The sequence below is a fragment of the Panthera onca genome, chromosome C2, assembly GCF_046562875.1.
Source record: "Panthera onca isolate mPanOnc1 chromosome C2, mPanOnc1 haplotype 2, whole genome shotgun sequence".
NCBI lineage: Eukaryota > Metazoa > Chordata > Mammalia > Carnivora > Felidae > Panthera > Panthera onca.
In genome coordinates this window covers 147,378,068-147,391,950 of record NC_138347.1, presented here as the reverse complement: position 1 = coordinate 147,391,950, position 13,883 = coordinate 147,378,068, and the positions used below count along the sequence as shown (strand labels likewise).

General features: G+C 35.5%; 1 protein-coding gene across 2 annotated transcripts in view; it reads right to left on the bottom strand.

Moving 5' to 3' along the window:
• Window positions 1–13,883, bottom strand: part of STT3B (STT3 oligosaccharyltransferase complex catalytic subunit B) — a 106,579-nt gene that overhangs the window by 43,140 nt on the left and 49,556 nt on the right. For both annotated transcript variants that reach the window (XM_060638449.3, XM_078432425.2), the window contains exon 3: window positions 11,819–12,106. In XM_060638449.3, coding sequence (XP_060494432.1) covers window positions 11,819–12,106 — 288 coding nt within the window. The remainder of the gene's footprint in view (window positions 1–11,818; window positions 12,107–13,883) is intronic.

Here is a 13,883-nt window from a genome sequence, read left to right as displayed (position 1 = left end):
TAAACCCAATTTATTTTAAGTATGTTAGTTTAAAAAATAGAACAAAAAAACTCACTACATAATCTTTTAGTCCTTAGGATGCTTTTCATCATTTTGTCACTCCATCATTCTTAAAAGCAATATGATAACTCAAAATGCTCAACATCACTCATCATCAGGGAAATACAGTTCAAAATCACAATGAGATACCACCTCACACCTGTCAGAATGGCTAACATTAACAACTCAGGCAACAACAGATGTTGGCGAGGATGCGGAGAAAGAGGATCTCTTTTGCATTGTTGGTGGCAATGCAAGCTGGTGCAGCCACTCTGGAAAACAGTATGGAGGTTCCTCAAAAAATTAAAAGTAGAACTATCCTACGACCCAGCAGCTGCACTACTAGGTATTTACCCAAGGGATACAGGTGTGCTGTTTCAGAGGGGCACCCGCACCCCAATGTTTATAGCAGCACTATCAACAATAGCCAAAGTATGGAAAGAGCCCAATGTCCATCGATGGATGAATGCACAAAGAAGATGTGGTATATGTGTGTGTATATATATATATATATATATATACATACATATACACACACACACACACACACACACACACATACACATATATACATACGTACACAATGGAGTATTACTCGGCAATCAAAAAGAATGAAATCTTGCCATTTGCATCTATGTGGATGGAACTGGAAGGTATTATGCTAAGTGAAATTAGTCAGAGAAAGACAAAAATCATATGACTTCACTCACATGAGGACTTGAAGAGACAAAACAGATGAACATAAAGGAAGGGAAACAAAAATAATATAAAAACAGAGGGGGACAAAACAGAAGAGACTCATAAATGTGGAGAACAAACTGAGGGTTACTGGAGAGGTTTTGGGAGGGGGGATGGGCTAAATGGGTAAGAGGCACTAAGGAATCTACTCCTGAAATCACTGTTGCACTATATGCTAACTAATTTGGATGTAAATTTAAAAAAATAAAAAAGTAAAATTAAAAAAAAAAAAAAAAGCAATATGATAACTCACAATTTCCCCTACCAGGTCACCAACTTCATTTAACTCTAAATAATCAACATATATAAAAGCACCAGTTCCACACTGTGTTCTATAAAAGCATCTGTTGAATTAATTAAAAAAAAAATTAAGCCGCTTAAAAAAAGAATGTTGTAATGGAGAACTCGGAAATAAAATTCATATGGAAATACAAAGGACCCTAAATGGCCTAACAAAAATTATTAGTGTATACAAGTATTTTTTTTTTTAATGCTTATTTATTTTGAGAAAGAGCAAACAGGGAAGGGGCAGACAGAGAGGGAGAGAGAACGTCTGAAGCAGGGCTCAGAGACTGACACAGGGCTCAAACTCATGAACCATGAGATCATGACCCAAGCCAAAATCAAGAGTTGGCCACTTAACTGACTGGGCCACTTAGGCACCCCAAGAGCTAGTATTATTTTAACTTTGATTTATAACTCCAAATTTAGTCTTCTACATACTTTAAGAAACTAATACAAAGAATTATTAGTTTATGTTTTTGCACACACAATGTATAAAAATCTAATTTTGTGACATTGCCAATCAAAAGGGGGTAGGAACAGAGTTGTGAGAAGATTTTTATATATTATTAAAGATGAGCTAGTATAAACTGAAATAAGAGTAGTATAGTATTAGATTGCTAAATGTAACCCCCACGATAACCACAAAGAAAACAGCAAGAACATATACACAAAAGGAAATGAGAAATGCATTTAAACATTTCACTACAAAAAAACTAAAGACAAAAGACAATAATAAAGGAAATGAGAGACAGAAAAACTACTAGGCATATGAAAATAAGTAGCAAAATGACAGAAATAAGGTCCTTCTTATCAATAATTACTTTAGATTAAATTACACTCTCCAATCAAGACAAAGACTGGTGGAATAGATAACAACACATGGTACAACTATATTCTGCCTCCCAGACACTCACTTTAGATCTAAAGACACAAATATACTGAAACTTAAAAGGATGGAAAAAGATACTCCATGCAAACAGTAATGAACTGTTACTATACAGAGAATGGGTGACTATACTAATGTCAGACACAACAAACTTTAAATCAAAAAAGGTTTCAAGACAAAAAGGACAATACATATTAACAAAACTTGCAATGCTGTAAGTATAACAATTACAACATTTAGACACTTCATGACAGACCATCAAAATATATGAAGCAAAAACTGACAGAAATTAAGTGAGAAACAGTTCTATAATAGTTGGGGATTTCAATACACCACTAGATAACTGGTAGAACCAGAAAGAAGAAACCGAGGACTTCACATAATACACCAAATAGACCCAATAAGAAAAAGGACACACATTCCACTCAAGTACACATGGGACATATTCTAGGATAGACCATATCTTAGGCAACAGATTAATTCTACAGAGATAGATACAGCAGAATACATATTCTCTGACCACAACTGGGTAAAATTAGAAACCAATAACAGAAGTGAAATGAGAAAATTCACAATTTTGTGGAAATTAAACAAAATGCCCTTAACAACCAATGGATGAAAGAAGAAATAACAGGGAAATTTAAAAATACTTACAGAGGAAAGAAACTGAAAACACAACACACCAAAACTCATGGGAGGTTGCAAAGTAGTGCTAAGAGAAAAAATACCTATAAACACATCATTAAAAAACAAAACAAACAAAAAAACCAGATTTCAAATTAACAACCTAACTGTAAAACTTAAGGAACTAGACAAAGAACAAACTAAACCCAAAACTACTAAAGAAAGAACATAATAAAAATTAGAAGTAAGCAAAATAAAGAATAAAAAAAATAATAAAATCAATGAAACCAAAAAGGAGTCCTTTGAAAACATCAACAGAATTGACAAATCTTTAGCTAGGTACACTAAGAAAAAAAAAAGAAAGTCAAATCACCACATCAGAAATGAAAATGTAAACATTACTACTAATTCTGTAGAAATTAAAAAGATCATAAGAAAGTGCTATGAATAACTGTACTCTAACAAACTGGATAACTGAGATGAAACAGGACAAATTCCTATACATATAAAATCTACTAACACTAAATCACATAGAAACAGAAAATCTGAATAGACTTATAACTAATAAAGAGATTGGACCAGTAATCAAAAATCTCTCAACAAAGGGGCACTTGGGTGGCTCAGTCAGTTGAGCGTCCAACTTCAGCTCAGGTCATGATCTTGCAGTCTGTGAGTTTGAGCCCCATGCCGGGCTCTGTGCTGACAGCTCAGAGCCTGGAGCCTGCTTCGGATTCTGGGTCTCCCTCTCTCTCTGCCCCAAAAATAAATTTTTTTTAATAAGAAAATAAAATTCTCAACAAAGAAAAGCCCAGGACCTGATGGCTTCATTGGTAAATTTTACAAAACTTTAAAAGAACTAATATTGATACTTCTCAAAATTTTCTAAAACATTGAAGAGGATGAAGCGTTCCCAATTCATTCCATCAAACCAACATTATACCCTGATACCAAAGCCAGACAGAAACACCACAAGAAAACCTACTGACCAATTATCACCCATGAACACTGATGCAAAAACCCTCAACAGAATACTAAAAACCAAATTTAGCAAGTATGAATTCCCAGAGAGATTGAATACCAGCAGTATTCAGCCAAGAGAAAGAAAAAGGGTCATAAAGAAATATAGAAGACAGAAAATCCAAGAAAAACAGTGAAATAAACTGATATTTAAGATTTCAAAGACAACCTCTCAGAAATAGTTATCAATCTACATGTTGAAAGAGAGCACCGTTACCAGAAAGGTCAATTCTGGGACACATCTAGAAAATTTATTATTTTAATGATATTGAAAAAAAAATTACTTCAGGAAAAAAAAAGACCACTTTTCTTATGAAACAATGAAATTAGGTTCTTGACAGTAGGAAGCAAAATAAAATGCAGGTGGTACGATTTTAATAAATTCAAGCAAAGAATGTATGACCTAGAATTTTATATCCAGCTCAACTCTCAAGCTATCGAAAAACAGGTTTAAACCTGCAAGGACTTGAGGAATGAATACTGTTCTTATGAGACTCTCCTAAGGAGTCCTCTAGAGGAATATCTCAGTCCAACTGAGAAATATGTATAAAAAATATTTTAAAATATGAATATACAAAGTATCATGTACTAATATATAACATATATTACATATTTAATAACAGTGTATGTTAATATACCATATGTAATAAAGGTCATATATGAAAAACCCACAGCAAACATACTAAATAGTGAAAGACTGAAGCTTTTCCTGTAAGATCAGGAACAAGACAAGGCCCACTTTCACACCCCCCCCCCCCCCCCCCCACTTTCACAACTTCTTTGCAACATACTACAGTTGACCACTGAACAACGCAGGGATTAGGGGCACTGACATTCACACAATCGCAAATCTGCATATACCTTTTAACTCCTCCAAACTTTACTAATAGCCTACTGTTGACTGGAAGCCTTACCCCTAACATAATCAGTTAATCGACACATATTTTGTATGTTGCATGTATTTTATAATGTACTCTTACAATAAAGTAAGCAAAATATTTTACTTTAATGTTTATTTATTTTAGGAGAGAGAGAGTGTAAGCGGGCATAGAGAGAGGAAGAGAGAGAATCCCAAGCAGGTTCCATGCTCAGAGCAGAGCCTGATGTGGGCCTTGATCCTACAACCATGAGATCATGACCTGACCCAAAATCAAGAGTCAGTCACTTAACCAATTGAGCCACCCAGGTGCCCCATGGAAAATATTTAAAAAATCATAAGAAAAGAAAAACACATTTATATACTGAACTGTATTTATCCAAAAAAACCCCATATAAGTGGATTGGTGTTGTTCAAGGGTCATTTGTACTTGAAGTTCTAACCAGAGCTATTAGGCAAGAAAAAGAAAAGGTATCCAAATTAGAAATAAGTAAAATGATTGTTTGCAAATTGTATGATCTTCTATGCAGAAAATTCCAGATTACACACACACACACACACACACACACACACACACACACACACACACTGTTAGATCTAATAAATGAATTCAGCTAAATAGTGGGATACACAAAACCAATACATAAACATCAGCTGTATTTCTATATATTGACAATGAACAATCTGAAAAGGAAATTACTGAAAAAAAATTCCAATTTCAATAGTATCAAAATGAATAAAATAATACATATGAATTAACTAATGAGGTAAAAGACTTATACAACTCTAAAACATCATTATAATAAAGGCATAAATAAATGGAAATGTACCATGCTCTTTCATGAACTGGAAGACAATAATAAGATGATAGTATTCAAAGTAATCTATGAAGGTTAATGTATTCTGATTCAAAATCCCAATGATGTTTTTTTGCAAAAGTAAAAACCCCATTCTAAAATTCATATAGCATCTCAAAACAACTCTAATAACCAAAGTATCTTGAAAAAGAACAAAGCCAGACAAAATACACTTCCTGATTTTAAAACTTACTAAAAAGCTACAGTAATCAAAATAGTCTGGTGCTGGCTTTATAAAGACCTACAGACAGACAAGCAGAGCAGAATAAAGAACCCAGAAATAAATCTCTGCATATATGGTCAAATGATACTCAACAAGAGTCCCAAGATCATTAAATGGGGGAAAGGATAATCTTCAACAAATGGTGCTGAGAAAGGTGGACATCTGTGCAAAAATAATGATGTTGAACCCTTACCTAACACCATATACAAAATTCACTCGGAGATAAATCTAAGACCAAAAACTCTTAGAAGAAAACACACGGCAAAAGCTTCATGACATTAAATTTGGCAGTCATTTCTCAGATAGGACACCAAAGGCACAGCAACAAAAGAAAAGATAAACAAATTGAACTTCAAGGAAAATTAAAACTTGTGCATCAAAAGACAATGTCAACAGAGTAAAAAAGGCAACCCACAGAATGGGAGAAAATATTCAAAAGTCATGCATTTTAGAAAGGATTGATATCAAGAATATATAGAGAACTTCTAAAACTGATCAACAACAACAAAACCTGATTCAAAAAACAGGCAAAGGATATGAATAAACATTTCTCCACATATACAAATGGTGCAATTTTTGAAAAACCTATGGCCTTTTTATGTAAAGTTTACTTATTATTTTGAGAGAGAGGGAGAAAGAACGAATGGGGGAGGGGCAGAGAGTGAAGAGAGAGCAAGAAACCCAAGCAGGCTCTGCATCGCCAGGACAGAGCTCAGAGCCCAATGTGGGGCTCAAACTCAGGAACCATGAGATCATGACCTGAGCTGAAGTCAGATACTTAAATGACTACGCCACCCATGTGCCACTACCAATGGCCTTTTAACCACAAGCAAAGATGCTCAACATCATTAGATACCAGGGAAATGCAAATAAAAACTACAATGAGATACCACAGGTTTTGGCAAGGATGTGGCAAAATTGGAATCCTGTGTACTGTTGATGGGAATGTAAACTGGTACTACAGTGGCTACAGAAAACAGAATGGTTAATTCTTCAACAAACTGAAAACAGAACTGTCACATGACCTGGCAATTTCATTTCTGGGCAAATACCCCAAAGAATTGAGAGCAGGATCTCACAAATACCCATACACCTATGTTCATAGCAACATTATTCACAATAGGTAAAATACAAAAGCAACCTAAGTATCCATCAACAGATGAATGGATAAACAACATGTGGTATATAAACATAATGGAATGTTATCCAGACTTAAAAAAGAAGGAAATTCTGTTTTGTGCTACAACATGTATGGACCTTGAGGACATTATATTATGCTAAGTGAAATAAGCCAGTGACAAAAAGACAAAATTGTATCATTCCACTTGTATGAGATACTCAAGGTAATCAAAAATCACAGAGACTGAGTAGAATGGTGGTTGTCAGGGGATGGGGGGAGCGAAGAATGGGGAATTATTGTTTAATGGATGTAGTTTCAGGTTTTGCAAGGTGAAAAGCTATGGAGATGGATAGCAGTGATGGTGAATGTATTTAACATTACTGAATTCTACACTTATAAATGGTTAAATTTTTTTATTTTATTTTATTTTTGTTTAACGTTTATTTATTTTTGAGACAGAGAGAGACAGAGCATGAACAGGGGAGGGTCACAGAGAGAGGGAGACACAGAATCTGAAACAGGCTCCAGGCTCTGAGCTGTCAGCACAGAGCCCGACGCGGGGCTCGAACCCACCGACCGCGAGATCGTGACCTGAGCCGAAGTCGGACGCTTAACCGACCGAGCCACCCAGGCGCCCCAATGGTTAAATTTTTTTAATGTTTATTTTGAGACGGGGAGCATGAGCAGGGCAGGGGCAGAGAGAGAGGGAGAGAAAGAATCCCAAGCAGGCTCTGTGCTGTTAGTACAGAACCTGACGTGGGGCTCAATCCCACAAACCGTGAGATCATGACCTGAGCTGAAATCAAGAGTCAGACACTTAACCGACTGAGCCATCTAGGCACCTCTAAATGGTTAAATTTCATGTTATGTGTATTTTACTATAATAAAAAGAAACCATATGAGATACCACTTCATGCCAATAGGTGATATCTTAAAACGCACGCACGCACACACACACACACACACACACACACACACCCACCCACACACCCACACACAGAAAACATTAAGTATTGGCAAAGATTTAGAGACATTAAAACTTTCCTACGTTGTTGGTAGGAATGTAAAATGGTGCAACCACTGTGGGAAACAGTCTCGAGGTTTCTCAAAAAGCCAACCAGAGTTACCATGTGAACCAACAATTTTACTCTTAGATATATACTAAAGAGAAATGAAAACATACATCCCCCAAAAAACTTCGTACACAAAAGTTAGCAGCATTATTCATTATAATCAATATGTGAGAAAAACTCAATGTCCCATCAACTGATGATAGTTAAAAAAAAAATTGCAGTATATCCATATAATGAATTATTTATCCATTAAAAGAAATGAAGTATTGATACGTGTCAGTAACATGAATGATTATGCTAAGTGAATGGGAGCCAAACATAAAAGCGCATACATTTAAAAAAAATGTTTGTTTATTCACTTTGGAAGGTGGGGGCAGAAAGAGAGGGAGAAAGAATCCCAAGCAGGCTCCGTGCTATTACTGCAGAGCCCGACACAGGGCCCGAACCCAGGAACTGCAGTATCATAACCAAGGCCTAGTTCAAGAATCCAAAGTGCAACCGACTGAGTCACCCAGGCGCCCCCACCCCATCCAGACTCTAAATGAGAATACCTATTTGCTTGTTGATTTTATTAACATTTTTTTACTCACACAGCAAACTCCTTCAAAGTCCTTCCTCAAAATCACCCCTACTGCATGAAGTTGGTGCATATGATGGATATATGCTACATTTTTATACTTTCATTATAAATAGGTATAAACAACATATGGTATAATTTGTACTGTTTAAAATTTAAATAAGGATATTATACTGTACATATCCTACCTCAACTTATTTTTCCACTCGGCAGTATACTGTCAAGATCTATCAACGTTCGTACATACTTTTATAATTTAAAAAATTGCATGCCATTTGAAAGGACTTAAACAGATGTTCCAAAACATTTTTTTTCTCAGCTGCACAAAATAAACTAAAAAAGTTTGTTTTTAAACATTTTTGGGTGAATACAGCAGCATTAGCAGCATCCTACTGCTTGTCAGCATCTTCATCTTCACAGGTGTTTTCTTCTGAAACTCAGTATCAAGTAACCATCTGACTGATCTGTTCTTCTCTGGAATTCCTTGCCAAAGTGAAAATATGCAAGAGCTCAGTAATTTTAAAAGATGAAATTTATTCAAGAGAAAAATAATGCTTCCACTCACCTAGCTACCTAAAAATATACTCAACGTATAAAAAATATATTCACATGTAATAATTTTGGCAGTTTTCAACATGAAAGAGTATGAGCATAGGCTACAGGTAAATTAACAGACAAACAAACAATTAAATACATGCAAGCTTTAAGCTGAAGCCAGTACTAAGTAACATCCTTTTACATGTTAAAAAGAACATTAAGTTTATAGAACTTGGCAACATACTTCTGGTTTCTAGTTTCAGAAGTACAGAATCATTCCATTCTAACAAAAAGTAAAAAGCTGAACAGACTAAAAAATCAACAACTCTTGGATCTGTAAGTGAGGAAATGACAGAGGACAAACTGGAGTAGCCAACCAGCCCTATCTACTTACGGAAGGCAGGTGGGGGGCGGGGGGGACACTGGTCAAGTTTACAGTCCAGCTTACTAAAAGACAGCTAATCCTAGAACTACAAAATGTTTTCTCTCTCCACACACCTTACATCCACTTTACTAAAGGCTTATTTACCATAATTCCTTTTACCTAGCAGATCATGTCTGGCTATGAGAAAAATATTGCAAAGTATACCAAAAGGCAAAAAACACAAGTTGAAGAGACAGAGCAAGCATCAGAACCACATACGACAAACATATTGGAATTATGAGATCAGAAATGTAAAACAATTACATTAATTACATTAATTGATTAATATGCTAGGGGCACTAATGCATAAAGTAGACAGCATGCAGGAATAGATGGGTGATGTAAGTAGAGAGACAAATCTTAGGAAAGAACCAAAAAGCAATGTTAGAGATAAAAAATACTGTAACAAAAATGAAGAATGCCCTTGATGGGCTTATTAATGGACTGAACATAGCTGAGGAAAGAATCTCTGAACTAGAGGGTATCAACAGCAACCTCCAAAACTGAAAAGAAAAGAGAACAAAGACGGGAACAAAACAGAACAGAAAATCCAAGGGCTGTGGAACAACAACAAAATGTGTGATATACATGTGTGGAAATACCAGAAAAAAGAAAGAAAGGAATAAATATTTGAAACAATGACAGAAAATTTCTCCAAATCGATGTCAGACACCAAACCACAGATCAAGCACTAATGAATAAATGCCAAAAAGAATCCAACTACCCTGTACCAGGCACATCTTATCAAACTAGAGAAAATTAAAAGTAAAGAAAAAATGCTGAACGAAGAAACAGTAAAGACACCTTACCCAAAGTAGAACAAAGATAAGAATTACAGGACTTCTGGCCAGAAGAAGCCTGCTTCAGATTGTCTGTTCCCCTATCTCTCTGCCCCTGCTCCTGCACCACTTGTGCGTGTATGCTCTCTCTCTCAAAAAACAAATAAAACATTAAAAAACACCCCCAAAACAGTAAGTCTCTAGCCAGACTAAGAAAAAAAAAGAACACATAATTTACTACTTTTAGAAATGAATGAAGTGATGTCACTACAGTTCCCATGGGCATTTATTAAAAAAAAAATAAAGGAATACTATGAACAACCTTATGCCCACAATTTTGAGAACCTAAATTAAACGGACCAATTCCCTGAAAGACAAAAATCTGCCAAAACTCACACAAGAAGGAGACAGTCTAAAGAAATCTGTATCCTTTAAAGAAATTGAACCCATAATTAATGACCTTCTAAAACAGAAAGCAAAAGGCCAAGGTGGGTACACTGATGAATTCTACCAAACATTTAAGGAAGAAATTGTACCAATTCTCTACAATCTTTCAGAAAATAGAAGGGGAATACCTCCTCATTCCATGAGACTAGTATGATCCTAATATCAAAACCAGGCAAAGACATTAAAAGAACACTACAGAGCCATATGTATTATGAACACAGATGTAAAAATCCTCAACAAAGTATTAGCAAATCAAATCCAGCAATGTACTGTAAGAATTATATACTATCATCAAGTGAGATTTATCCCTGCTATGAAAAGCTGGTTCAACATTTGAAAATTAATTAAAGGGTGCCTGGGTGGCTCAATCTTTAGGTGTCTGATTTCAGCTCAGGTCATAATCTCACGGGTTCATGAGTTTAAGCCCCACATCGGGCTCTCTGCTATTAGCTCATGCTTCAGATCCTCTGTCCCCATCTCTCTGCCCCTCTCCACTTCACTCGTTCTCTCTTTTGCTCTCTTAAAATAAATGAACTTAAAAAAATTAATGTTTATCACATCAAAAAACTCAAGGAAAAAAGATCATGTACTTTTATCAATACAGAAAAAACATTTGAAAAAATCTATCCATTCATGATAAAATCTCTCAGCAAATTAATAATAGAGTGGAACCTCCTCAACTTGATAATATCTACCAAAAATCTATAGCTAACATCACACTTAATGTTGAGAAGTTCAAAGCTTTCCCACTAAGATCAGGAAGAAGTTAACAATGTCCCCTCTCACCACTCCTTTTGAACATCGTATTGGAAGTACTAGCTAATGCAATAAGACAAGAAAGGGAAATATAGGGTATATAAATTGGTAAGAAATAACTTGGTAAAAGCAAAGTAATGCTAGTTTTGCAACAGAATTCAAAATCCCAAGTCACTAAATCATATTTCAACTTATCTTAAGTATTTTTGACCCCTCTCTCCACCCAAAAAGAAACAAAATCAATAGATGCTTTCTGTCATCCTCTTTTTTGGAGCTATGACATATAAAGGATATTATCATCATCTGTTAAAACAGGCATAACAAGATTCTTGTAAAAAATCTTATATGCACACAGGGGTGGGAGGGGAAGAGGAAGGGAGAATGCACACATGAGCAGTACCTGACATTTTAAAATGTTATGGCATTATTAAGTTGATTATGAATAGAAATAGATCCCTATATGGAACTATAATTGATAAAGGACAAATGTATACAACCTACAGCATTTCCACAGAGTTCATGAGTATTAAATGGTAGCAAAACATTAAGTGTTACTTACCCATAAGTAGTATGTGAACTGAAGTGCAAAAATAGCAATGCCTTCATTATCAAAGGAGCCAGCTACTGAGCGAGAAATGTAACCTGGCACAATAGCAATAAAACAAGCAGCTAAAAGTCCTGCTCCTTGGTTCCAAAGTTCTCTGGTAAGCAGGAAAGTAGATATAGATGTAAGGCCGCTAAAAGTCGGTGCAAGGAACACACATACGTCTCTTATATGAACTGTTATGTTCAATGTATTTAAAATCCAATGGATGAGGCCAGCTGTTATCATCAACCCTGGGTAAACCTAGGAAGACAAAAATGGAAAATTTAACTGCATATAAAATAAGGGAATTAAAAAGACTAACATAAGTTCTTTTCTTTATTATTACATATTGTTTATAGTAAGTTTGAGAATAAGATCTCAAAACAGTTTGCCTTCTTCACTGAACTTCTACACTACAAAACTAAATGTTCTTTTGTATTGGATACAAAGGAAAAGCTTATAAATGGAGCAATACATATTTAAATAAACGATCAGATAGACTGATTAAAACTGAAAATGTTTAGAAATAGAAAACTGTCGGCAACTTTCTTATAGATTCTACTATTTTTTCACTATAAAACAGGGTCTTCGTCTAACTTACTCTTTAAAAAAAATTTTTTTTTTTTTACATTTACTTTTGAGAAACAGAGCGAGACAAAGTGTGAACGGGGGAGGGGTAGAGAGAAAAGGAGACACAGAATCTGAAGCAGGCTCCAGGCTCTGAGCAAGGGGTCAGCACAGAGCCTGATGCGGGGCTCGAAGCCACAAACTGTGAGATCATGACCTGAGCCGAAGTCGGACGCTCAATCGACTGAGCCACCCAGGTGCCCCCTAACTTACTCTTAAGTTTAGGGTTTTAACAGGCTCCAACGTTGCCCACACTTTTGTGTATGTAAGGGGAGTGAGAAAAAAAGAGAAGAAAAGTTATGTGCCATATTATTTAAGTGTCTTCCTGCCTTCCAAAGCCAAGATTTGGAATGTAAACAGCTCTAAATAGGGAAACAAAACAAAACAAAAAATACAACTAGTCAATTGGTGAATTCAAAGATAATTATTTTGGGATCCTGAAAGGTTGAGCATTTTTACACCACTTAGTATTTAAGGCTGGAAGAGAATAACAAGAAACTACAAGAGGCCAATTAAACCTTACCCTAAAAGAGGAACATGATAACATTAGGAGAATTCAGAGAAAAATAAGTAGGATATTATTTTTGAGCTATTCATAGGTGATTAAATGTGTATTTACATTTCCATCCTTATCTAACACCTGAAAGATTCTTTCCTTTCTTTTATCACAGAAACCACAAAAAAAAAAGTTACGTTTCTTTTCCTAGCTATACTGATTAAAAGTGCAAACCCTCTATGGTCTTTAACTCCTTCCCTTGCTTCTTCTCCTTAGCACTTACCACCATTTAACATACTTTTCGTTACTTTATTTATTATCAATTAAACTCAACACCCTTAAAAGAATATAAACTCTGGAAGAGCAGGAAAAGTTTCCCCAGCACCCAGAACAACAATTAGCATAAAATAGATGCACAATACCTATTCAGTGCACGGAAGGAGAATGTGATTAAAGAAGGGGGTAAAGTGTGGCAATCATCACAATTCTTAAAAACTAAAATTTTGTGCTTTTTCACATAGAATACCAGGTCCCAACGCACAATTTTGACAGCCATATTAAAAAACAAAATGAAAATGAATCTGAAAGTACCTCTTAAGGTAGTCAATACATCCAAGATAATATGGCAGACTAAGCTGATACACAAAATATAGCCAAAATACATACAAGTAGAGGAGCAAAGGACCTTAAAAACCAACCAAACAAAAACACCCACCCAACAACAACAAAAACATATTTAAGCTCACAAGAAAGGGAAGCTTCTAGATGCCAAAAACATAGAAGGAATTTAAAGTAGGTTCTGATGCCAAGGGAGCCCCAATGAGAAAAGAAAAACACTCCAGGCTGGACACACATCTTTGAGACTGGAGGCTAGCAGGGCGGCTCCAGACAGGGATCAGAGAAAATACCTAATTC